The 27439-nt window shown below is 41.0% G+C and overlaps 1 protein-coding gene across 1 annotated transcript in view; it reads left to right on the forward strand.

Annotated features, from left to right (window-relative positions):
* The window catches only part of thsd7ab (thrombospondin, type I, domain containing 7Ab), a 124039-nt gene that overhangs the window by 67510 nt on the left and 29090 nt on the right, over positions 1–27439 (forward strand). Inside the window, exons 9-18 of the mRNA XM_070911829.1 lie at positions 170–410; positions 10220–10335; positions 11479–11614; positions 12229–12332; positions 15024–15218; positions 16631–16897; positions 24767–24945; positions 25595–25600; positions 26069–26202; positions 27163–27316. Coding sequence (XP_070767930.1) covers positions 170–410; positions 10220–10335; positions 11479–11614; positions 12229–12332; positions 15024–15218; positions 16631–16897; positions 24767–24945; positions 25595–25600; positions 26069–26202; positions 27163–27316 — 1532 coding nt within the window. The remainder of the gene's footprint in view (positions 1–169; positions 411–10219; positions 10336–11478; positions 11615–12228; positions 12333–15023; positions 15219–16630; positions 16898–24766; positions 24946–25594; positions 25601–26068; positions 26203–27162; positions 27317–27439) is intronic.

Genomic DNA, 27439 nt, shown 5'->3' on the forward strand with positions numbered 1-27439 from the left:
AATGCGCTGAAAGATGCTAAAACACAGAGCTGCAGAGTCTGGTGGGATTGTCACTATGAGTTCCTCCTTTCACATTACACATAGTTAAGAATAAAAAAATATTGGTGCAGCTTTAAGTCCTCCTGTACATGAGATCTCATTGATCTCCACTGTGTTTTGGTGTTCTCAGGTGGCGCCCTGTGCCCAAACAGCAGTTCCCTCCAGGAGGTGCGGAACTGTAACGAACATGCCTGTACAGTTTACCACTGGCAGACGGGGCCTTGGGGCCCTTGTACCGAAGACCCCTCTGCCTCATCCCTCAACACCTCCATGGGTGCCAGCGGTGACGGTCAGGGTCCCTGCTCCCTGGGAATGCAGACCCGTAAGGTCATCTGTGTCCGGGTCAACGTGGGACAGGTGCCACCCAAGAAGTAAGCTCTTTTTTTCTTATTTTTCTGCTTCTTTCAAACACTTGTTTATGTTTCCAATGAAACACCGTTGTAACAGTCCTATTTAGACTTAGTGGTTATTACTTGCCTCACTGATTTGTAGGTGTTTATAACCGTGAAATCAGCTCCTGGAGTATTGTGTTGAAATGAAAATTGCTCACTTCTCACAGCTACAATCCGCTGGCTTTGAGCAGTAGCTCTCAATCATGCGCCATCAAGATCAGAAGAGTAGGTACGTTTTCATTTCAAACAAATCTCTACAACAGCAGATTCTACTGATTTGGGCGCTTTTATCCAAGAAGAAGAAACTAATCTGTTAAATCTAGAGCCGCACTCCGAAGAATAGAGGACAGGGAGAGCTGCGGTTGTCTTCTGATGGGTGAAATCATTTGTTAAAGAACCTCTTTTGTTTTGGGTTGCTGCTTGATGAACACAGAAAAAGCTGAGAGTCGTTCTTCAAGCAGAAATTTAAAAAGCCGTTCTTACGTTGCTGGGTCAAATAGTGATCTGTGAGCATCTGTTAGGATGAGTAAGCGAGTAGACGAGACATTAAGTCATTTTTGTTTTGTTTATTTGAAAGGACATCAGTGGTAAACTTTCCATGGTACATGCAGATTTGTGTGTGACATTGAAAGCAACCCGAGATTAAAAAGCAAAAGAAGAGTCAGGAGGTGAAAAACAGATGAGAGAAGCAGCAGTGGTGGAAAGCAAAGTGACAGCAGTAGAGTAAAGTGAGTCGGAGAAAAACACAAGGAGCTGGTTAAGTAAGCAGAGCAGACTCTACGTGAAGTTAACTCCCAATTCATATCTTCCCTTTGCAGGCGACCACAGATAAATAAATAATCTCTTCGTCCCTGAAAGGCTAATTAACCCTGCCGTTTTGGGCGCTGGTAATTTCCCATTGATGATAATGATAGTAATTAAATGGGATTGATACTTTAAGGCAATTTAATCATGAGGCAGATGAAAGACGAGATGTTTGTGGTTAACTCTGAAGACCACACTGCATGAGGCGGATTCAAAATATACTGTGGAGTTCGGCTCTCGCCTGGTGTCAGTTATGCTTGACTGATTCACTCGACAACAGATTGGACTGAACTAGATAAGAAACCCAAAGTAGATGGATTAAGTCCTGAAGAAAAATGCAAAAAAAGGTCTCCTAATGTATCACCTCTGTTGAGTTTCTTCCTTTACTTTCTCACTCTAATTCAAGACCAGCGAATTCTTCCTCCTCCTGTCTCACACCTCCCGAGTGGTTATCAGTGAGGATGGGAACATAAATTATTTAAAGGGTCGGAGTGTACAAGGTAAATGTGATTCATAGAGAGCACCGCATGATAAAATGAAGATTAATGTCCAGTTCAATGGTAGCTGTTTGAGCGGCTGACCCAGACACTGCAGCTGCGCTTATCGGGGCTGCAGAAGAGAGGTCGAAGTCCAGGATGTCTTTTATCGCATGTATTTTATTTTTAAATCCACACTGGCAAAGCCGGAGCAAGAGACAAACACAAGCCCAGCGGGTTGCAGAGTAGGAGGGGTAGACGCGTCAAGGGTAATGGCATTGAGCAACTGACAAAAAGAGGTTCAGTCGATTTGCCTCCATTATGTGTTGTTTTTGCTTGTCAATAACTTTATATAATCAAGCAGCAGTCGTAATAAGGGCAAAAGAACAACATGTAACAGTCTCACTAATGAGGAGTGAAAAGAAGTGGACTCCCATCCAGCAGCTACTCACCCTCTCAGTAGGTGGTTATTGTTATTGCTGAGTCGATTTGAGATTTTTTGTAAAGAAGGTCACACACTTAAAATATGCCTGACGATGTTTGACATTTTCACCTTGTGTGCCATTTAATGGGGACTTGTTTTTTTTGGTGAATTATCTGACATGCAATTACCACAAGATCATTAAGTCATTTTTTGTTGTTGCTTGAAATGGATGAGATTTATGTGGCAACAGACTTCAAAATAGAATCCATTTGACAGAACAACACAAATACTCTGTCGGACAGGTTGTAAACAAGTTCCCAGCATTTCCGACATTCAACTCCCAATCCACCCTCTTAAAAAAAGATGAAACTTATGTCCGTGAGACATAATTTCCAGCCTCTGATTTGCTTGTAATTGAGAGATTGTGTATAGAAACAAACGAAACACGTGGACATTGTGTCTGTGGTCTGGACCACAGAGAAACAGTTGCATGTGTCATCACAGCCTCTGAGAGTTTCCTTCTGCCTGAAGGATAAAAGATAGTATGACAGAGACCGTGAGAGCTGCCAAACCGGAGTCTCTCCGTCGACTGTGACGCTTCTTTTCCCCTACCTTCATGGATCGCTGGTGCTGTCCGTGGTGCTGAAGAAGCCTCCGTCATTCTGACTCTGCCTGTACACAACCCCAGCTATGCCTCAGTGTCCATTATTTTGTCCTTTTGTAGGTGCTCTGACTGGTGTAACCATTCAAAGATGTTGTTCAAAGTCTGTAGGTGGATTTTCCTGCGGCCACAGGCACTGGCAGGGGTCCAGTTACAGGCTGGTGAGCCAGCATGTAGACTTTCATTGAACTGCAACAGAAAAAGGCTCTCAGGGTGTAGAACATTGCTCTTTTACTTTAGCCGTGAGCACATAAAAGTTTCAGTTCCTACCCAGAACTAACTCTCTCTCTCACACACACATACACACACACGCAGAGGAAATAAAATAATTTGAACACCTCATGGGGAAATTACTTTGACTCTTCAACTTGCAATGACAAACACTGCCACCAAGATGGGTCCTATTAGGTTGATTGCCAATTAGCCGCATTTGTCAGCTATAAAAGAAGTCTGGCAATCAGCACTTTGATAAGCAACATGAGACAATTAACAGAGCTGGAAGAGGCCAAATCATCAGTACTCAACATGTCTGAGCATCGGTCTAAAAAAAAAAAAAAAAAACATAAAAGAAAACAAATAAAACTTATTTAATACATCTAGAGGAGCAAGTTTGAAAATATAACAACACAAATAAACACAAACTGCAATGATTTAAGATGAACAGCAGTCACAAGTTGACACTAACAACAAGGTCATGATAGACTTTTACAACATAAGAGAGTTGACAAATACATCTTATTGGTACCCAGTTTAATGAGACTGTCCTCCCAAGAAGAACGACAGCATCCGTCCTTTCAGCAAGTGCCCCGAAGCGACTTGTGCTTACATTCAAGTGACAAAGCCCTCTGTAATTATGGCGGGAGCGAAGGAGGACGTGAAGTATTTATATATTTATTTATAGAGTGAGTCTGCGTAGGGAGAAGGTCGGGATGGATGAATGGCAAGGGCTCTGATGTCATTACAACTTTGGGGGGGGGGGGGGGTCCAAACATCAAAGTCCTAAATATCAATTGACATGCATAAAAAGCGCCTGAATATTGACCTCTCATATTCACTCTGTAGTAAATCCCAGAACTACAGACAGAGATAGAACTTAGAAGGTTACGGTTACCTTTCATGTAAGCATTACTTTGTATTCCCCCTGTAGATTTGACAGAAGCCATCGGCATGTGTCTCAAGCTCAAGGATTATAAATAGTTTTTTTGAAGCCCTTTGCAAGAGCAGAGCAAGAGCATAAAGAAGCACCACCTCTGGCCATCTGTTCCTCAGAGGCAGTATTTCCTAGCCTGCACTCAGGAGTGACTTGATATGATGTTTTGTTTTTTTCTGCTCTGCATATCTTCATCTGGCACAATCCAACTGGCAGGTATTCTTGATCAGCGTACCCATGGGATCCCAGCAGAACAAACAAACATGGCCGCCTGCACCCTTCATATGCAGATGTGCCCTGTCTCATTCATAGATGGATCTGAGCTGTCTTCCTCCCGCAGCCTGAGGCAGTGAACCTCACAGAGTGCATGTCACACACACACACACACACACACACACACACACACACACACACACACACTCTCACACACATAAACACTGACTGTCAAAGCCCAATAGAAACAAGAGACACAACAGAGACAAATATGTCAGTGCCTCAGGCTTGGGCTGCTATCATCTTATCGAGAAAGCTGTTGTGGTGTGAGGAAAAAACAACAACGTCTGCTTATTGATTCTGACAGTCTGTGTGCTCAATAGGACCAAATGTGTGTTTGTATAATCACATTGATGCTGTGGAATTTGCGAAAAAGGAAACCGAATGATTCATGGTTATGATGTTCGACAGCAACTGTATTGAGCCCAGTCAATCATCTCCCTGCTGTGTTTTCTAATGGAGGCTGTATACACGCCCTGTATTTGACGGTGATAGATAGCTAAAAGCCCTCAAGAAGGAGGCCAAAGACACCACTGAAAGGGTCCTTAAAGAACTGCAACTGTTTTATGCTAAATTAAACAAATTATGTTCTTGTTTTGTAGTCCGTAATTTTGATAATGAAATTAATTAGGCCTTATCTTTTCCCACCAGACCTTGTTTTTTCGTGTGTGTCTCTTAACACTACTGACAGTTCTTTGCTTTGTATCTCCTCTCTTCATCCCGCTCAACCATCTGCCCATTTTTCGGAAAACAGCCTCTTGCTGAACAGATTACTCAACGCGCTAATAGCAACAAGCAAAACATGAGCATTAGCCTGGCTGCTCGTTTTAATGTTGTGCTTCGGGACAAGCTCCCAGTGCCGTGTTGTGTATGTCCTCGCGTCGCTACAAATCATGACATTTAAAGATCATTATGAGATTGAGACACTTACTGGAAACAGTTAAAGTCAGTTAAAACCAGATGCCGTTACTGGATGGCTTCATTCATTTCAGCGTAGTACGTTTCCACATTGATAAACACACAAGTGAACTGTTAAGACAGAGATAGAGGAAAATGTATCGTGGAAAATTGTGCAGTTAGGATAAAATACCCCAAGCACCTTGTAAATAAACATTTGTTTCTCAAACAAACAACAAAAACTATGTGACAGGCAAAGGCAATATTAGAGACAGAATGACAACAGGAGAAATAAAGGAGGAAAACAGCGGAATAACAAAATGTATACATAATAAAAAATGCATAAATGACAATATTACAACTAGCTTTCACACCCCCACAGACAGAGTCTTCCAGCCCAGCATTGTGCTGTTAGTATTCTGGCTGGTATTGTGTTCAACTGACAAACATGGCCTGTTTTTTTTTTTCCAGAAACTGGAATGTAATTGAATTTTAATCATCTAAATTTGGATAATACCCATCATTAGTGGGGCTACAATATAATTAGACTAAAAGGGGAACAAAAGGGATGGTTTTCTCTGTTGAGGGAAACCTGCTATGAGTCAACTCATTGCCCTATATGTAAAGCACTTAAAACACACAGGTTGGTTAGAGAGGGGATTATAGAAAACAGAATCAAGAGTGAGAGATGCACTAAGCAAAATTTTTACATTAAAGAGGATAAAAGCGCCCTTAATCACACTATTCACCCAAATCGAAATTTAGGTGTCAGATATGGAGACTTAACTGCCTCCAGGAAGTGACCATCCACCCAGTCATGTTTTACACCAACTGATGTTATGTAGGCTCCTCTGGGTCAATCCCAGCATGCAGTCTGTAAGCAGCCTAACACAAAAACAAACACAGACACACTTCACATTTACACATATTGATTTAGTGTCTCCAGGTTACGTGACTTTAGTAAGAAAGTATGTAAAACCTTATTTACATAGCACTTGGAAAAACATGGTTACAAAGTCACAAAAAAAACCATTTGAAATAAATCAAACATGAGAAAAAATGTAAAGCATAAGAACAAACTGGGGCAAGGAGACATTAATAAAATGCCTCAAGAGAGTTTGCTGACTGCTTCATAATCTAGGAGCCAGGAAGGCAAAAACTCAATCACCACAAGTCTCGAACTTTGAGAGTTTGGAACCAGGAGTCCTTGTTCCCATGATCTCTGAGGCCAAGTGGAACTATATGGGAACCGAGAAAGTAAATTGTGTAGTAGTTAGAAGGTTTATGAATTCATTCCTGAAGGTAACAGGGAGCCAGCATTGGGGTAAAATAGGTGCAGTAGAATTTTTAAGATTGTAGATGTGCTGCAGATCCTTGGCTTAAACAAGAATAAAACAAATGACCCAGAGGTTTCACAAACCAAGCTTTCATTTAAAAGCCGTGGAACTTGAGCGCTGAACTCAATTTTGTTGTGATTTAATTGCGGGAACAAAAATTTAACTCGAAACTCGAAGCTCCCTACATGTGCAGCTTTAATGAAACAGAAGTTCAACCAGAAAGTTCTCCGAATGAAACAACAAAATACTTTGTTTGTCTTCCACAGCAACCTATATGACCATTACAAAAATGATTCATGTGATCTGTCCACTGTGGTTAAGGTTTGGTTTGGTTTAGGCACAAAAGAGTAGGGAAAGATGGTGCTCATGGCTTAAAGACGAAAGCAGGATGTGAACAGTGGTATTCTGTGTCTTTGTACGCCCAGTCATCCACCCTTGACCCCCTCCCTAACAAGTTTTGTGTCACACTACAACAACATCATGCCACTCCTACCTTTGAGATGAGTCATAATTCAGTCGACCGCATGAAGTCACTTTTCAGCAAAACATAAACACGTGTTATTGAACCAACAATCAATGCTGTGACAGTCTCGCCAGAACATTTGCTTGTGTTTGTGTGAATGCGAGAGGGAAATCTTAAAGGCAGTTCAGAAATGGGTCTTTCAGTCCTCGAAGGTTTAGTTTGGTATTCAGAGCTTGTTCCGCATGGACCGAAAAGCAAAAGTCGAGCTGTATTTTTTAGTAGCGTTTCATCTAAGTAGGAATATTGCTTTATTGCCCATGTTCTTTCAAGATCTCACACAAGTGGTAAATCGTAGCACATCCTCAGACATTTACCATTTTTGAGTAGCAGAGGGAGTATAACAAGGTCAACGGTTTAATCCCCTCTTTGTCAAAGAGCTCTTGGAGTCAAAACATCTAATAACGCTGCCTCAGTGCTCAGAGCCCTCATGACGTGGAGAGATGTTTGTTTGTCTGAGGTGGATTTTTCAAGGAGTAGAGAATCAATAAACAAAAAAAAATACAACAACTGTATTCCTTTTAGAAACATAAATAAGTCATGCTGCATAAAAACTAGCAAAGAAGCCCAAAACTTTGCACAAGAAATGTTGAAGAAATGCTAATGATTTTATACCAGAGATTTTAGGGAAATTCTGAACTACATTTGTTCAATATGAAATGTTTATGTTCCAGCACCTACTGCTGATATATTGTTGTGATATCTGTTCAGGATATCCTATTTACATCTGAATCTGGGATTCAGCCAATAAAACTTTTCAGTCTTGATTCGTAGCATTAGTTAATGTGCTCTGGTCCATCTTCGTGCAACTCAAAGCAAAGCAGTTTGAGAAAAAACTAATATGAATTGAAACGGTTAAAGAATGAACTTGTGACAAACCAAAACGAAAAGTTGTGTTTATTTTGTTTTGCTGAGACTTAAATCATTTGGTTCATGAACCTGCAGGTTTGATATCGGCCTCCTTCATATTGGATTGCTTATATAATAAATTGCTTTTCCATCTGTTCTGTGTACACTTTGATTGTATTTAGATCTTGCAGATTTCTGCGCGCTGTTTATTTTTTCCTTCACACTGCATTCTCTGCCAGGTTTCCCCTGATAAAGAGCTTCTACAGACTCTAGATATTACAGTTAAAATAGGTTTATATATAAATTGATAGAATCCTGGTTAGCACTGGGGTCTAGTGTAGACACTGTCATGCAGACTCAGGTTGTTGAAGTGTCCTCGAGCTAGACACCTGTTCATTCACTTCTTTACGGACGTGAGCATCAGCTGAATGCTGAAAATGTAAATGTATCCTCCCCCTGCCGCATTCGGCAGCAGTTTTTTTTTCCTGGGGACCATTCACTTGTATGAAGACACCAGAGGATTTGTTCCGCTCGAGAGGGATTTAGCTCTGTCTATTGGTATTAAAAATAAATCTCTCCTTGTGTCACTGTTACATTATTACGTTTTGCCTGTGAGGCTCCCTATCGCTTCCCTGATAACGCCGTGCTAACGAGTATGGAACGCCCAGAGGAGAACGCTCATTCTTAGCAACATTAAACCTGACCCAGATGATCAGTGTGTCAGCCATAGGATGAGGAAACAGAGCGGCAACATCCCGCTGCGACACTCGGGACGCAGTGTTGCAGAGATCAGATTACAAGATGTCTTCCAGCAGGTCTATTTCGACCTATTTATCTTGACCCAGTAGTATGTGCAGGGGACCTTGGTGCTTAAGTGACTGAAGATTAACCACAACCCTTGTTTGAAAAACCTCGGCTTGACCCTGTATTCCGTGCCATCAAAAGGATTATCACTGGCTGATAGCAGAATCCAGTTAAAACAAGGTTGCTTCTGTCCTAAGGGGCCGGTCTATTGGTCTGCTGGCTTTAGCAGTAAGGAGCTCGGTGTGTTGTAGTTTTTCAGCAGAGAATTCTTTATGTAAAACATCCTCATCTGAACCTGCTTAACATTGCCTGTGGTGCCTGTTTGAGGAATTGACCATCACTTCTTTATATCTTTCAAGCACTGTCAGCCAGATGGCATACATCACTCATATACCGGATGTGATTACGTAGGTTTTAATCAGTTTTTATTGCCCTAGATTGTGCCTAGAATAATTACATTCTGTATTCCAGCAAGACCCAGATGGCTGGTGTGCTAAACCTCTACAAGCTTTAAATCATGGTTCATATTGCTAGCAGTTACTATTTTAAATGTCAGTTGAATCCTTGACTATCATTTGGGGGGCCTGGTTGACGTTTTACAGTTTGAGTAAACCATCCATTTTCCAGTTAAAGCTGCACCAGAGCTCCGAAAGTTCAGTTCAGTAACCAGAAATTATTTAAGCACTATAAAAAGCACATACTGTGTCATGCTCATGTTTGCCAACCCACTTGATTGCAGTATAATGTTGTACCGAAGGGTACCAAAGAAGAGACAAAAGATCTACAACTTACTTAGTTCAACCTTTTCTGGACAGAGTGCTCACTCACTCAAGTTTAAGTGAAGTAAAAAAAATAATATAATGTGTTCATTCAGCCCATAACAATATGTGTTCAACGCTCTTTTATTATAAAAAGGTGTCGATGAGCTCTGAGTGAAACGTGCTGCTCTTCTCCGTGTTAATTAAAGATCCATGTTCATATATTTTTATGCTCAGTGTGCGGTGACTTACACAAACGCTTGTGTTAATTTCTCCTGATTACATGTTCATCTTGCATTTGCCAGCAGCTCTACAAGCTGTACTTAAATGATTGCTTCCTGTAGGTGGTAAAATGCCTATAACCAACACCAGAATTTAATTTGGGCACAGAGGGGAACATTATGGGATCCCCCTGCTACACTAGATAGGGATTTTGGATGAGGAAACCAGAACAAAAACCTAATGCAGCTGTAAAATGACCAGAAATCCAAACCATGTATTGAGGTTTTATCTGGTACTTTGACAATTTTGAGGCCACAGAGAGTGGGAGGTGTAACCAGTGTTTTTGTTTCGCACCCGGTGATTTAAAAAAAAAAAAAGCACGACTCTTGCAGTCTGATACCTAAACGGGTTTTTACCATGGGTTAGATTCAGTCATAATAACTGTGTTGTCTGAGGAGTGTCTCTGAGCAACAATGTACTGCTGTATTTCAACATAATACATTTTCTTTCTTTTTTTGGGGCCCTTGAGGTTTCAGACCGCTCGCTGTTGTGTTTTGGTGAGTTCCCAGCAGTGTTACTTTACAGCCCCGCTGTGTGTGTTTTTGTTGCCTAGGTGTCCAGACGGCCCTCGGCCCAGCACGGTGCGACCATGTCAGCTGCCCTGCAAGAAAGACTGTATCATGACCCCTTTCAGCAACTGGACTCCGTGTCCTGTTACTTGTGACGCAGGTACAGTGGAAAAAAAATAATCTCCAGCAAGGAGAGATGACCCGGCTAATGTGAAGTAATACTGCCTCATACAGATCACTGAGAAGGAATCATGCTTGCTAAACTAAAGGTTTTTAATTTCCCCTTTTTAAAATTTACTAGCCATTATATTTCCATTTTGTTTAATGTTATGTAGTTGTCAGTCTGGCTTTGGTAGTTTTACATGGCTTAATTCAGAGAATAGTGTTTATGGCAAGGATTTCTAACGCAATAGTGAACTATAGTACGAAATTAAACAATAATAATCAATTAAACATGTATTGCTGTGACTGCTGTACAAACAGCGAGTTTAAATTGACTGTGTGGAAAACTGCAGAGGTGGGACCCTCTGCCCAGAGCCAGACACATTAACTACCACATAAACACGTGCATCCACGTCTCGTTACACGTAATTAATTTGACAGATTGGCATGTAAGACAACCTTTGGGCCGACCTCCTCTTAGTGCGCTTGGCAAGCCGACTCGCCCGTGGCTACAAGTGTCAGCAAGTGCGTTGCAGTGTTGTTGTTGTTTTCATGCTGTGAAAGAAAAACATTGTTCAGATGAGGTCACCTCTATCAGGCAGCCATTGCCCAAGCTGTTGAGCAGTAGCATATACATTAAATTGATTTACTACTGAAAATCATTATCGTCCATATTATGATGACCTCTCCATGTGACACGGTGGCATAAATCTCTTCAATCTGAGCATGCCGTACCGATGGCTGTGCATTTTAATTTGATGTCTTCACCTTGTGCAGAGCATTGCACACCACCCACATACAAAGGTTTAAAGCAGGGTTCAGGACTATCCAGAGGCTCATTTCATCTTAATGAACTACTTGAGGGCATCTCCACATGTAAATACCATAAATTTAATCTGAGTCAATTCCAAGGTCTAATGGGATTTTCCTACATCATCGTTGTTGGCTTGATATCCCAAGTAATCAGACGTGTGTGTTGACTACGATAGCTGTCAAATTAGATTTGGCAATACTAGTCTCCAAGTCCATTCTTCAAGGACTATTAACAGAGCAGCCTAGCTTATCATTTTGACATGTTTCTCATCACTTTTTCATGCAGACATTTCTTATTTTGATTCAATAATTGTCTGTGTCTGCTCAGCTGGTAACGCTGTGAAGAGAAAGCAATCAAGGAAACGTCTCATCATCCAGCAGCCATCCAACGGAGGACAGGACTGTCCAGAGGTGCTGGAGGAGGAGAGGGACTGTGAGGTCCCCAAAATCTGTCCTGGATTCAGGTAACAGCACTATAGTGATCCAATAATACTGATTTTGCTTTATTTCACAGCTTGAAATGCCAAATCTCAGTGGGTTGACATTGATTTTACGGACTTTATTGCATTTCTGTTTTTGGCCTAGACCCTATGTTCCTATATTTTGTATATAACCCAAGGCTCATCTTTTCTGCCACAATATTTGTTTGTTCTATACTTAATTATTTTGGTAAAAAGATGTAAATATGATATGAAGAAAAGTCAAGTAAGTTATTCCACTAATAGAATATCTGAATAAATGTGGTCAAATGTTCTAAAAAGAAAAAATACACAACAACAAGCAAATATAGCCATTTACCATTTAACTGCACTATTTTATTTCAGTTTATTAATGTAGTAACAAGACATGTTTGTGATAATGTGATAATCATACTATGCACACTACAAATACAGGCCTGTAGTTGAATCTATAGAAATTAAATTAAATATAATTTGCAACATTGGTCTGAAAAATCAGTTTTCTCAAGTAGTTCAGAACTTACTTCAGAAGTTTATTAAATACTGACTGTCTTACATGTTGCAAGCTTGGTGTACTGGGGAACACACTGATCTGGCTATACTGTCCTGATTTATTCTAGGTGGAAAACCCACAAATGGAGGAAGTGCCAGCTGGTACCGTGGTTTCTCAGACAGGACCGTCCCGGTGCGCAGGAGACCTGTGGACCAGGACTTCAGACAAGAGGTACAGAAACCAATCTCTTCATCTCCCATTTTCCTCTGCATCTTCGCTGAACCATTCCTAATTGCCGTAAATTAAATTTTTCCACATTGCGGTGCATCTGGAGCCCGGCGACGAGGCAGCAGATGGATGTGCCAAGGTTTAGAGAAAAGGCCAATTTACTTTAAAGCACACATCAAATCCTCCCACTTACAAGACGCGACACAAACCGAGGCTGACACTCCTAAAAACATCAACAAGAAACTTTCCCTTTTTTCCTTTTTTCTGGTTATTTTTTATTATGTTTTGATTTTTTTTGTTTTCCTCCCGAGTTTGGGAAGGAAATGTGTTCCCAACTCATCATGTGCCTCTTGAGACTCGTTTGACAGTTTGGGTTGTTTCACTGCTGGCTTTTTTTTCACCTCAGGCTCTTGTCATGCAATTTTAATCGAATGTCTCTATTTGAAATTTAGGAGGAGAAGCTGCACCTTGCCTTTAGCATACGATGGCCCAACCTCTGTTTATATGGGCTTCATGCATAAGTGACAAGTACTTTAAAGGAGTTGTGGCTCTCACTCTCAAAGCATATTTCCTCTTGCCTCTTTATAGAGGATGGATGTACCATGTAGTCCTGGGAGGCTTTCATAAAAATCCAATTTCAGGGGGTCACGCAGAATGATCAATTTCATTATGTTCCAGCTCCTATAGAAGGCCATTATTAGTGCTTATATTTCTGTTTCTTCTTCGCTAGCTCACATTAATGGATGGAAGAATCAATTTATTCATGAAAATGTTTTTAAGGTCCACTTTAGACTTATTCACAGCACTATTCTATGCAGCTTTTCACTGATCTGATACCATGTGGCACCTGATGTCCAGAATCTCCTGCACTTGTTTTCACCCCTCTGACACTTCTAAATGGCAGAAATCATTTTGTCATTGACTCAAACCAAATGAGACACACTGTCTTTTCTGGTCTGTGTTTTCTGACAGTGTATTGTGTTATTTACCTGGACAGAGGCTTTCCTTAGAGGGAAAAACACTGTAGCAGCACTATTAAACACAGAACAACTGAGAGCATGTGCTTTCTCTCTCTCTTTCTTGCACACACACACACACACACACACACACACACACACACACACACACACAAGATAAGACCTGACCTCACACACCACCACATGGAGGCTTTCCAAACCAATAGCAGTGCCCACGGGGGTTCAGCAAAAATGTGCTCGGAGATTGATTTCTCTATGAAGGTACAGCCCTGCAGAACGTCCGCATCACAAGAAAATGAAATATTGCTGCAACACAAGTAATACCCTTTATTGAAAGAACAAAGAATGGGATGATGTAAGCCAAAATAAATTGACTTGTGGGCTTCAGTCCATTTAAGGTAGAGCATTTGTGTCAGATCTGCTTGTAATTGTTATTTAGCCCCCCATGAGATCTAATCTGAATTACACAGTTGTGATCTATTGTTCATTAAGTCTTTAGTTTCCCTCTTTAAATCTTTGTTTGATGTTATGTTGCTCAGTGGTGGAGGAAGTATTAGGATCTTACATATCAAAGTCATTTTACCAGTAACAGGGAGGCCTGTTCAGCTTGTGAAAACACTTGTATGATGTGTTGTGTGGCTTCAGCTAGTCTGAGAAAACTACTCAAGTACCATCACTTATATTTATGGAGGTGTAATACTGAATCACTTGAGTGCCACTTTATAAAATAGCAATTACACAATGTATAAAAAATGTTTGCAATTCAAAGAAATTTTGAATGCAGGAATTAAAAGAATAGTTTGACGTTTTGGGAAAAATTATTATTCACGTTCTTACTGAGAGTTAGATGAGAAGATTAGTACCTCAGATCTGTCAGTTAAATACAGTATTAAGATACAGACAGCAGCTGTTAGCTTAGCTTAGCTTAGCTTAGCATAAAGCCTGGAAGCAGGGGGAAACAGCTAGCCTGGCTCCATCCCAAGGTAAGAAAATCCACCTATCAGCACCTCTAAAACTCACAATGTTGTATCTTATTTGTTTAATCTGTACAACAAGTGTAAAAACAACAATTTATTGCTTGACCTTCTGGCCTAAGCTAACCGGCTGCTGGCTTTAGCTTCATACTGTATCAACTCTTTGTAACAAAAGTCAAATGTAAACATTTTATGGCAAAGTCAAATTTCAAATGTACTAAACTATCAAAACAATCAAAAGTAAAAGTACATATATGGAGAATGGCTCCTCTTATTGGATTATTAGTACCCATGATACAGTAACGCATAAGAAGTATTTAAATGCTGTAGTTGCTCAAGGTGGAACTCATTGTAACTACTTTATGTACAATTGGGTTGTTTATAAAATCTGAAGCATTGTCATAAATTAAAGTTTAAATCATGAACCATATTTTATAAGCTGATTATGTTTTTTTCTCTACGATCTGAATCTGCAACGTTCTTAGAAACTATGGCTGGAAATGAGTTGCAGTGGAGTAAATAGTGCAATATCTTTCTCTGAGTAATTGACCAGATATATTTTCCACTACTGTAATTCACTCACCTCCTCTTTTATTACCATAAATTGCACATTGTCTTGCACTTTTCAATACCTGCCATGACAACCAATCAGTCTGTTGAATCAAGAAAAAATAAATCCCTTCATGGCCTCCTGTGCGTTCTAATGAAGCCGTTTCTGACCCGTCTTCCTCTAATTCTTCCAGCTGTGTCCTGTCGCCAGCTGGACGGGACGCAGGCCGACATCGGCGAGTGTCTGAAATTCGCCAAGGCCATGCCTGCCATCACTCAGCGCTGTCAGCTCCCCTGCCAGGATGACTGCCAGCTGACCAACTGGTCCAAGTTCTCGTCCTGCACAGCTGACTGTGTAGGGGTCCGCACCAGAAAGAGAGCATTGATAGGTGAGAACAGAGAGTGGTGCAGCACGAACAATGGGCTGCTGTTTTGAACACTTTTCTGACAAGCTTATTTGCACTGTAGTTTAAGTGTTTGTGAGGTAGCAGGCAATTTAGGGGGTAATGTTGGTGGGCATTAGACCAATAGACGGGCAGTAAAGTGAAACACAAAGTCATAAATCTATTCAGATAGTTCTTGCCAGTTAATTGCTCCAGTGGGATTAAAGCAACAAATCTGAAATAGCTCCTCAGCCGTTGTTATCCATCAGAGTGTCCCCAGAGAGTTGTCCTGTGCATCACAGTCATAAAAGCAAAATGACAAGAGTGGTGCAATGCATCAAGGCACCTCCACAAGAGGTTTCTGGGGGAAGAAAGTCAAGTTTAGATTACAAGTCGAATCGAAAAGCTTTTATTTTCCCCGATGTGAAATCTTTCGACCTATTCACCGAAGTGTAAAAGAGCAGAGAGGTCATGTAATGCATATGAACACTCTTTGAAGAGGTGGATTAATTGTTCTTAGCTTCGAATCAGGAAGGAGAGGGCGTGGATTTTGTAGTTTTATCCAGAATCCCTCAGTTATATTTGGGAAAGGTTATCAGTTGGCCAGTCCCTCACAGACCGTTTTACTAGTTTTAAGCTTTAATGCACGTATCCTCTTCTTAATAACCTTTGCTCAATCCAAAACAATACTAAGACAACACAAATTCAGGTTCTTTAAAGTAAAGGTGGGTCATTATGTTGAACAAGATGGATACTTTTCTGCTGCCTGTTGGTCACTTTGACCTTTACAGACAGATTATAGCATGCCACACAGCGGTTTGTTGCTTAGCTGCTATTAGCAACAACCAGCTGTCTTTCTAACGAAGGAGGAACTTGACAAACCTTAGCTGAAATTATTCTAATTTATTTACTGTCAAACCAGCTTGATGGAGACACTGGCACACAGGTGAAGATGCCGTGGGCTGTTCGGTAGAAAGTCTATAAAGAAAAGTATATATCCTTATTTGCATGGGAAATGAGTCCTAATGATAGACTGCCTCCAGACTTCTTTTTTTTATTTTTGCACGGTGATCTATGATTAACGACGCTTGACATGTCTGAGGATAAAAAAAACATCAAGCTGTTTCAGTAAAAGAGCACTCTACTTGAAACAATTTTGCCAGCATGATCTATCATCAAGAGATGTCCCCCCATGCATGTATGGGGGGAGGATGGGGGGGGCAGCAATTCTTGTGTCATCCAGTCTTTTTTCAGTAAGTACACTATCCCAAACAAGTCCTTGAAAGTAGCCTTGAGTATGATGAGACTCAAGGCCTCCTTTAGCCTAACAGAGACAGAAATCCACCAACACCAACAGACATGTGGAGTCACTTTTCCCAAAGCTATTCTACTCATCTCTGTCCCTCCGCTCTCCTCAGGGAGGAGCAAGAAGAAAGACAAGTGCAAGAACACGCAAATGTACCCTTTGAGTGAGACCCAGTACTGCCCCTGTGACAAGTACAACGCCCAGCCGGTGGGGAACTGGTCAGACTGCATCCTGCCCGAGGGAGGCAGAGTGGAGAGCATGCTGGGGATGAAGGTCCAGGGAGACATCAAGGAGTGTGGACAGGGCTACCGCTACCAGGCCATGGTGTGCTACGACCAGGACAACAGGCTGGTGGAGACCTTACGCTGCAACAGTCACGGTGAGTAAATGTACATTCATGCACACTGTATTTGGAGAAATCCATGAATAGTAGAAATGGTATATAGAATAAATGGTGCGGTGGAGTTTGACTCTCTTGGCTCATAGTCACTCTGTCATATATAATGACATTATTCTGATGTTTTGAGGCCTGAGAGACATTACCTGAAATCAATATCAATAAAATATAAAAGATTAATTGTAACATTTCCTTCAGTAACAAGATAAACAATATTTCATAATTTACACAAGAGGCTTGTGCTACGAACAAACCCAGGATATCTTTTTGTTATCTGGCTGGAGTTGGATGGTTGGATTATTTTTTGGTTTGTGGACTCTGGGATTTTGGGTGTTTTGTGAAAGTCTTTAAATATATGAATATTTGGTTTTGCACTAAGCTTTTGTGTTTGTGTTGTTTTTGTTGGGTTGAGTATGGTCATTCAGTGTGTGGGGTGTACATTTTGATTGGTGTGCATCCTTTTGTGAGGTTTGATTTAAACAAAGAAAATTACAAACGACACAAAACGTGACAATTTTGACTGCCAGGAGAGACACCTGGCTGGCTCCCCTAACCAAATAATACAAATTATAAAAAGAACACACAGAAAATCAAACTTTCACAGTATGACCAATCGCAAACATGGACAAGTCTGCTGGCAGCAGAGCAGCGTATTTTACAACCGAAGAGTAAACTATAATATTAGACGAATACGAAGAAGTTAAACACATCATCCAGGCTGAAAGCAACACAGCTGCAGCTGCCAAATGCAGGAAGGACAGCTGGCAAAAAGTCGCAGACTGTGTGAATGTGTAAGTTAATAGGCTTATAATATCACTGCCCCATCATTAGGGCATGAGTAGATCTGACTATAATTACATTTGTGTATTCCATTAAATTAACGTGTTGCTTGGATGTATTCTTATGGCCTGTATGACAGTTTTAGCCTTATTCTTTCAGCTGCGACCAACGTTGTTAAAGCTTCAAACAGACGTGGGAGCAAATGAAAAATAAATATAAAAACATAATTCAAAGCGGTGACTAGGCTTACTTTCATATATGTAAGCACAACAGGTACAAGGCTTTAGTGCATCAATCAGTCTCTGTTGTAGGATGATATCGGTATACAAAAGCCCAACGAAATGGCTTTAACATATGGCTCAAGAAGCTGACACAGATAAGTCGTTCCCTCCGACGAGAATCTATATCTGTCGCATAAAAACACGTCAGGGAAAACCAAAGGGCTTTGCCGGTCTCCGAACACTCTTGCCCCCCTAAAAGACCCTCTCACAATCAGCATACCGAGCTCCCCGAGATCTTCTACGAATGACGATAACATTTTCCAAGAGAATCGATTGGTCAGTAGGTGGTGCTTTTATACACGTTGATCTGTTATCTCGAACATAGCTTGCTCCAGAGCAGATTAGGTGTGCAACATAAGTGAACCGCCGTCGTAACCTTGAAAACCCAGAGTTAAACCTGAAGTTACCTCTCTAATGCCTAATCCTGCCTCGTAGCGCAGGCCTCTGTGCACGAGATTGTACCGCTTATACATTTTTTGTACAGCAAATTGTTGATTATGACTGAGTAATCTTTATTTGACATATTCAGTTGTTATGAACGCATTCAGACATTTTTTTATTCTCCACTGGAAAAGAAAATCTAATTAAATGTAGGCCCTGCTTCACATCTCATGAACTCTGCTTGGTTCTCGAGGAGCTGTTGCACTTACTGTGTTTGGAATAAACCCACACAGCGCACACACATTTGTTGTTGTACTTTCAAGAAGTAAGAGTCAGCCTGTATGAAGGTACTGAATGTATTGATGTGATGAAGTTAGGCCATTTAGAGAGTAAAAATGTTGGTTTGGATACATTTCTTATGAATCTGCCTTTAAAAATATTTTCGGTTTACACTGGTGGAAGGTGGGTTCGGCTCTCTGTGTCACTCTCCAGGAGGTGGGGACACTCTGAAGGACAGAACATTTGTTTAGTTGTCATTGGAACTACTTTTTACTGAAGAAGTAGTCCCAATTAAGTCTTTTGACAGTGTGTTCTGTGGGTTATCCAGAGTTACAAACATACAGGGGGGAATTACACAAGTTACAGGTGCTCCCATTCAAGAATAGAAAAAGTGGCATAGAGTTGGAAATGAGACGTATGTAGAAATATAAAATATAAAAAATAAAAATATATACATTTACAATATTTAAGTGGAAAAATATGAGAGAAAAAAATACAATAACAATGTATATGTATGCATGTATGTATGTGTATATATATATGTATTGCACTGGTGAATTATTGCACAGATTATTGTAATTTTAAGTCAGTAACAGTCAGTAGTGCACAGTTCAAGTATAAATATAAATAGAGAATAAATAATGAGGTACATTATGAAGCAAATCAGATTTTTTCCCTCTCCAGCCTTGACTTCTTGGTTCCAGGTGAGAAATATACTGTAGCACATTGGAAAGCTGCAGATGCAAGAATAACTTTTTGTTCTGTTAAATATTCATCTGAGGCAAAGGAGTTTGTTTGTGCACATATGAGAGCCCCTCCCATCGGCGCCAGCGACTCATTTTGAATACTGACTTTCACATAAGGAGGCCTTTTTCTGGCACACTCCTGTCAGAATCATTTGTCTCCTCGTTGTAAGGTCTTATCTTAGATCCAGAATACTTCAAGCAAAGGATCCGGGCTCAGAAACTCGTTGTGAAATTGCTGTGAAATAGAATGCGGGAGATGTTCAAATGAATACATCAGTGTTGTGCATATATAAACATGGTTTTAGTCTCCTTGTGTGAGTCACAGATTCAGATATGCGTCAGTTAATCTGAGTGTGGGTGTGACAAGAGCACGTCGTCAGGATGGGGTTGTATGTGTTCTTCAGCTTCTGTGTATTTTTACACCTATGTGGATGTTTGTGTGTGTTTGTGTGTGTTTGTTTGTGTGTTTGTGTGTTTGTGTGCACCCATGCATTCATCTTCAAGCATCATTGAGCTTAGAATAAAGAAATGTTCCTTTAGGTGCACACAAAAACAAAAACACATTCATGAGGCTTGGCGTTAGTACATGTGAATCTCAAAGATATCATTAAATCTCTCTTTTATCCTCCTCATTCAGCCCCCCCCCCCCCCTTCTCTCTGCCACTCCCTCCTTCATTTTCTGTGCCATTCTCTCCATCTCAGCCATCATCACTTTTAATCTTGATAGAAGAGGAGACATGGTCTTTCCACGACTCTGCGGCTGACACAATGCCCTCGGCTATGATGGCGATCAAGTAAACTGTGCCACTATTATCTCGGTATTCCACAGACATCAACAGAAAAAACGGGATTATCGTTAAAAGTGCACGTTGATCCAAGCTTTGTGGTATTGCTCACTTTTCAGATTGCCTCGTTCCTCCATGAGAAGGAGCGAATATTATAAAGGAAGATAACGCAGCTCTCAGTAAATGAGTTCTCTTATTCAGCATTGAAGCGAGTAACAATTTGAGGATTGTGAACTACAGAGAATAATGATTTTATATATATACGTTTTTTCACTTATCACTTATATGGTTTATTTTTTAAACCATATAAGTGATTTAAGTCAAACTTGACCGCAGGGAGACTAATAATCAGCAGCACAAGAAGCGAGTAACATCCAAATGACAAATTCCTAATTCTATTAGTTCACAGCAATAATTGCAGTCGGCCACAAGAAGATGTGATTAGTGTGTTGTCATTTTCAATATAATCAACACTGAGACCGAGGGGGTAGAGACTCAAGACCAAGACTTGCCAGCTCGAGGCATGGCTGAAACTGTGTTGGTCTGCCATCATTAAAATGGTCTAAATCCATCCACCAGGAGAGTTTTCAATCTGATCTTACTCAACAAAACAATGCAGCTACTTTCTCTGCTACCACCATCTACACCGTGCCAAAGGTCATGGTGTAGTCAGGGTAAATCTTGTAATAAGTCCCCTGCTTGTCCTATATATATGACATTACGCATATAGTTCTTATATTTATGACTATAAGTGACCCGTGATGCTTTGACCTTTACCGTGACTTAATATTACAGGATGGCTCAGGGGACCTTGTCCTCGTCTTAGCAGGATGTGGTTACGGAGGAGGGAATACAGTCACTCTAGGAAGCCATAAAGGGTAAAGCTTAAGGGCAAGCATCTTGCTGAGGACCTGTGAACCTGAGCTGTACTGCAGTGAACAGATTTGTTGGTGCATGACGAGCCATATTTGCAATAACAACTGAAACACACTTAGAGCCTGTGCCGTATAATTGAGCTTACACTGTTTTGAGTGTTACAACATGTCGGCAGTGTGCTGTCAAGGTTTGAGGACTAAGGTCAGTGTCTGTTAGTAACGTACATCAAAGGGTCCTTCTGGCCTGTGGTGACTCTATGCTCCGTCCTGACCATTGAGCCTCCACAGCTATTTTCAGAGCACCCAGAGATTAGGATGTCCCTATTGCCTTGGAGATGATTGTGGTGCAGGAGGTGTAACAGGTCGAAAATCAGGCGGTAATGTTGAAGGATTACTGGAGCCAAAAGATTCACGAAAACTTCTGAGGCCAACCACCCATAGAGCGGATGAAATTTGGTTTCAGAAGCCAACACTATGGTGACTCAGCTGGACTTTATTCCTGGCTGGATGGCCAGAAATGAATGGTGGCTGGATCTACCATCAGCTCTCTGTAGCAGTATAGATGTACTGTGTATATATAGGCCTAGATATATACATTAATGTTTGAAAGAAATGCCTCAATGTAATGACATAATGATGAACTGTCATGTTGGGGCCCATGCAGATCTTATATCTTACTTGTCTAAACAGCTTCTACAAAACTGAAAACTCTGGAATATGAGTTTAGAAAGTTTCTGAATTTAGCTAATGGATCACTGTGCAGGTGATATTTGCCATTTTATGTTGGTTGTCTTTTATTTCTGCATCAGTTCATCCCTTAGAGGTTTTTAAAAGTCTTAACATTGTGCCAACGTGTGCTTTCTTATGTTACAAGCAAAATGTTGATATATTGTGTCTGTTGTTAGAAATCTTCGAGGTCCATTTCACTGTATATGCCAGTTATCCCAAGGAAGGCTTCATACAACTGCTTTGGGAACTACAGCAGGAGTTTGTGCCAAGTTACAAGTTGACATCTAAAGGCAACAGTAGTGATCTTCTACCTGGACTCAGCCCAAAACCTCCCTAAGAGTTTGGCAAGACACCTAACAAGTTTATGCCAGTTGAACTACAAGCGAACTGCCAGCTGAGGTGTTGCAGCATTTGCACTGTGGGTGAACTTAAAGTGACAGCATCAGTTATTTAGGATGACTGGACCTGACTGTAGGGCCTACAGTAGTAGGTCAAAGGGTCAAAGGTTAAGTTTATATCCATGCTGAGCTCAGGAAGGTGTTGATGATAGAGATGCTGATCTGGACTCATGGGCAACAGAGTGTAAGGAGGTCAGTGTGTGGGCATGCATGTGTATGGATGTTATCATTATGTCACTGAGCATTTAATTGGTGCCAAAGTGCTGCCAGGACTCCAGACAGGACTGGACTGGATTAAGCAGACTTTTTATTTTTTAATCATATTAGCTTTAAGGAATCTTACCACTCAGTTTTGGGTCAGCAAGATCACCCGTCGGCTGTCCTCCTCAGCTTAGCCAAGTTTAAACCCCATGTTCAAGCTCCAACCATCCATATTGCTGAACTGAGAAAGACGCCTACCACCTTTGGCAGCAGTGGTCTGTAACTATGATGTTACAGACTGTAACTGTGACTAAGAAAAACAAAAGTCTCATAAGAGTGTGAGGTTATTTTAATTGTAAGAGGATTCAGGTTTGATCGATAGGGTTAGTCTCATACATTGTCTTACGTGACAAACCTTCATCCATCCTAAGTGATACTGAGGCTTCATTCAAACCTGGTTTGCAAAGCATCAAACCACAAAAAAGACTCCCTGTTGATTTCAATTGGACCACTGCAGGAAGCTCTGTCAAAAAAAATCAGGGTCATCCGGCAAAAACGTCGAAACTAGTTCAATTTCTGCCACAACATAATGCAACTTCATCGACCAACTTGGTAATCGACCAAGTGCACATTCCTGATAGATTATTTTCCAACATAAACAGTGTAATTCTACTGTTTACCTTGCAGTCATCATCAAGGGTAAAGCGATAGTCACCGTGATAACTTTGCAGAGCTGTAACATCCTGTTGTGCAATGTCGTGGCGTCTGCTAACCCTTAAAAGGCATGGATATATTACTCGAACTGGACTTTCTAGATTGTATTTCATCTTCTCAACAGTAGCTTTAGCAACAAGGTCACACCAGGACAGCCGAATGATTTATTTATGTATTTATTCGTTTCTGTAATCATTTATTTTAATACAGTGCTATTTTTAGTCTGTCATGGCCAAGCTTTGAAAGTGGAACGTCACTGGTTCTCATCAATTGTTGGAACAAAGAATTTATATTCGGACAAAGAATTTGAATACCTACCAGTCTCCTCTCTAGTTATCCTCGATTTGCTCCAGCAGTGGATAACTGTTATCTGGCAGCTCAGTGTCACAGTGTGAAGCTTGATGGTGCTACAGAAGAACATATGTGCTCAGCAAGACTTTACCCATATAAAAAAAAAGTGAGAAAAATACGCACATATACATTGACAAAATTGATTTTCAAAGGCTGACTGGCCTCTGTGGGATTCCTCTGCAACGTGTTATCTAAAATCGTGGGAAGTGTGGCTTCAGCAAACCTGTCAGTCAATGTAGCACCACATGTTTCTCACTAAAAAGCAAAGCAGTCTGAAAGAGCCCAGAGGAAGTGGTTAGGCACCCAGCGAGACACTCCACTTTCCCGGCTCATTCGTCTTATCAATTTTCTTAATCAAATTAAACGGATTTACAGGCCAGCGCTGTTACATGAGCCTAAAAACTGTATTAGGTTCTGTCTGCTAAACAGAAAGGGAAAAAATCTTTGGAAAATAAAGTGCACAAGTCAAAGGTTCAGAAGAATAATCTCTTTCAACACATTGGACTGAACTTTGGCCTGTGTGTTCTGGCGAAAACAGAGGAAATCACTGCCCAGAGATGAGGAAAGATCCAGAAAAACATGAGTAATAAGCATGGTGAGATGCTTAAAACCAGCCCTGTTAACTGTGTCATGACCCTGTGAGCTGAGGAAAAATAGATTGAAATAATGAAGTTTGCTGCCAGACCCAACCACTGCTTTGGTAGATGTTTAGACTTTTATATAACAGACCATAAAATTGGGCCTTTGAATGTGGACCCTGTTTTCATTCCACTGGGCTGAAAAATCAATCGGTGCATTTAGATTAGTTCGTGAAGTATTGGTTAATAGTTTGCAGTGCTCTTACAGCTGGGAGTTCTTGAACTTTAATGCTTGTTTTTAAGATCGAAAAGAAAAACTAACCTCTGGGAATTGGGACAAATGTGGTTTCTTACTAGATAAAGAAAACAAGATTCTTCTGAGGGATTCAAGAACCGTCTAATGCCATTTTTCTCTAAAGCAGTGAGTCTCAACCTTGAGGCTGAGCAGCTGAGCTCCTTCTGATGGGATGCAGAGAGAATAAAGGTTTTATTTCAAAGCTAATTTCTTTAGAATCAATTTTCTGGTGAATGCCTTTTCCTTCTGAAATAATTAATAACTACAGTGCAGTGTCTAGTAATTAACTGAAACTGCCTGAAAAGTTGCAAATCATCATTTTGTCTTTCGGTGTTTCTTCTGATGTGTGTATGCCTCACAAATAATCATCCCTTTCACTTTGCAGGTCACACGCCAAAAAAACAGAACCATCACCATAAAAATGTGTTTGATTCCTCCTTATTTTGTCCTCCTTTCAGGCTACATTGAGGAGGCGTGCATCATCCCCTGCCCCTCAGACTGTAAACTCAGTGAATGGTCCAACTGGTCACGTTGCAGCAAGTCCTGCGGCAGCGGAGTCAAAGTTCGCTCCAAATGGCTCAGAGAGAAACCTTACAACGGGGGCCGGCCGTGTCCCAAACTGGACCACATCAACCAGGTACAGACACTGAAACGGAAACTCGGCCTTGAAGTCTGAATTGGAGGCTGAGCAGGAGGTTGAGATAAAAACCAAAGCTGGTTTTCTGCTCACCATTTATTCCTGAATATTTATGAACTGTGCTACAATATATTTATACTTATTAGTGTGTGGTGCACATTATACATGTCCAACTCTGGAGAGAGAGAAAGAAATTAATTATTAATGAATAATAAGTTTGAGTCTGCAGAGCTTTCCTTTACCTTCCCCTCATTATTGCTGCACCCATTTTTTGCTGAGCAGCGACAGTGCAAAAAGCAATGTGAGCTATAAATGGATCCCATCCACCATATTAATGCCCCAACGTGTGCCAGTTGGTTCCTTAAGGTTTCCATGATTTGCAAAAATGAAATGCTTTCCAGGCCCGCAAGTATCAGCAGATGCAGATTAAGGTTGTGTTGATCTATGCCTGGCAATGTGTGTGTGTGTGTGTATCTGCTAAGTTCACACAGGTATTTATGCCAGAGGCTTTTCTGATTATGTCCTCTCGAATGTTGCATTAATCATAGGTTCTGCACTATATGAACAGTTGGCATGTGCTCATTAATCCATCTGTCTCCTTTTAATCCACCCCAATGCTCGCTGGATGTGACTCATACACCTGCTACAGGCCCAGGTAAGAGGTGCTTTCCTCAGCTATTTGTAACATAGTCGCAGATGTTAAGTGTCACTGATGTCAGTGGGTCGCTGACAGATAGATGTACACCCTCACAATATCCTCGCTGTAAGTAAACAAGGTACTATCAGATTGGAGTTTTATTTATACAGACATTTCTCAGAGGCAGAGCTGCTCTGGGGGCAGAAATAATCTCTGAGTTAAACCTCGGAGAGCTGAGCCAAAGAATCACTGTGTATTAGGCAAAACTTAACTGACAAACTTAAATGGCTTATACGAAATATTTATATAAATAGAGATTGTAGAGGCCCCTTCTTTCTTTTTTTTCATCACCATTATGATCATTAGTTGGCCCATCCTATCGAGGCTTCTCTTGGACTAAGACCATTTAAAAATAAACGTTTGACTTGCTGTTTTATACATTTCTTTTAAATGTTTAGCACATAAATAAGGTTCATCTGTCCTCAGGTGTACGAGGTGGTGCCGTGTCAGAGCGACTGTAATCAGTATGTGTGGGTGGCCGAGCCCTGGAGCGTGTGGAAAGTCAGCAACGTGGACTTGAAGGAGAACTGCGGCGAAGGCGTCCAGACCAGGAAAGTCAGGTATCTATCAAGCTCTCTGTCCTACTGTGTGTCTATGTTCATATTGTTTATATGCATTAGTAGATACATCATTTTTAACTAACCCGAAGCAGAAATTTTGATAATCAGTTAATTGTTCCAGTAATTTTCAAGCAGAAAGAAATGTGTCTGTCAAATGTGAAAATGTGCTTCTTTTCTGATATTACTGTAAATTGAATGTGAGTTTGGGACGTACATTGTAATCAGACTATATTCTACCTCTAAGACTAAGAATAAGTTGGTTCATGAGGCATACACAACCAAACATCCTGGTCCGGTAAAAACAGGTGGATTAATAACACACTCACGCCACATACACATAATAAGACATCGCTGGTAGACATCAACCCCTTGTAATGTCCAGTGCATTGTCATGATTGTTGGTGGTTCAATGTGTAGCTGGCTGGTGTACCATCACGGTCTCTGCTCTTCAGCAGGTGAAATTATCAGTGAAAATAGAGGCAGTCTCACCTCCTCTTTATCTTGTCTGCTGGAGTTTAAAAAGCTGTAATTTGGAGAAGATTCTAAAAATGTGGCTGCAGCAGTCGAGGACAGATGCATCAAAATGACAACTTTCACTGTGTTTATGTGTTGTAATATTTTAAAAAAGGGTGCAACTTGCTTTCATGTGTTTAATTCAGCTGGTCCATGTTCATCCTACTGCTGTGTGTGTTTACATTGACCCTCCACAGCCAGTGGAGTTTGCGTTGCTGTGACCAAATACAACAGATGCTTTTTTTGTTGTTGTTTGTTTTCATAAAATGAACCTCCCTCACCCTGCGGTAGACACCCCACTGCTTGAGAACCACATAGGTCGTCAAGTACTTCATGTACCTGCCAACTCCATGTTCATTTAAAACATAATGCTTGACTCTCTCTGGAGCACAACAGCAGCTTTGCTAAAATAAGGTCAAATTCAGTGTTTCTCGACCAACCACACAGGTGCATGCTCAACACTATAGACGGGCCGGCGGAGTCTGTGGAGGACTACCTATGTGACCCGGAGGAGATGCCCCTGGGGGCCAGGGAAAGCCGGCTGCCCTGCCCGGAGGACTGTGTCCTCAATGACTGGGGCCCCTGGAGCCGCTGCAGCCTGGTGAGAGCTGAACCAAGATCAGACAGCAGCAGCTCAGCTGTCTGGCACAGAGTAGATATGGGAACGTCAGATTTCCGTGAAGCCCACTGAGATTTATCTTGATATCTTTTTCTTGTCAGAAAT

Source organism: Enoplosus armatus, chromosome 9, assembly GCF_043641665.1.
Source record: "Enoplosus armatus isolate fEnoArm2 chromosome 9, fEnoArm2.hap1, whole genome shotgun sequence".
NCBI lineage: Eukaryota > Metazoa > Chordata > Actinopteri > Centrarchiformes > Enoplosidae > Enoplosus > Enoplosus armatus.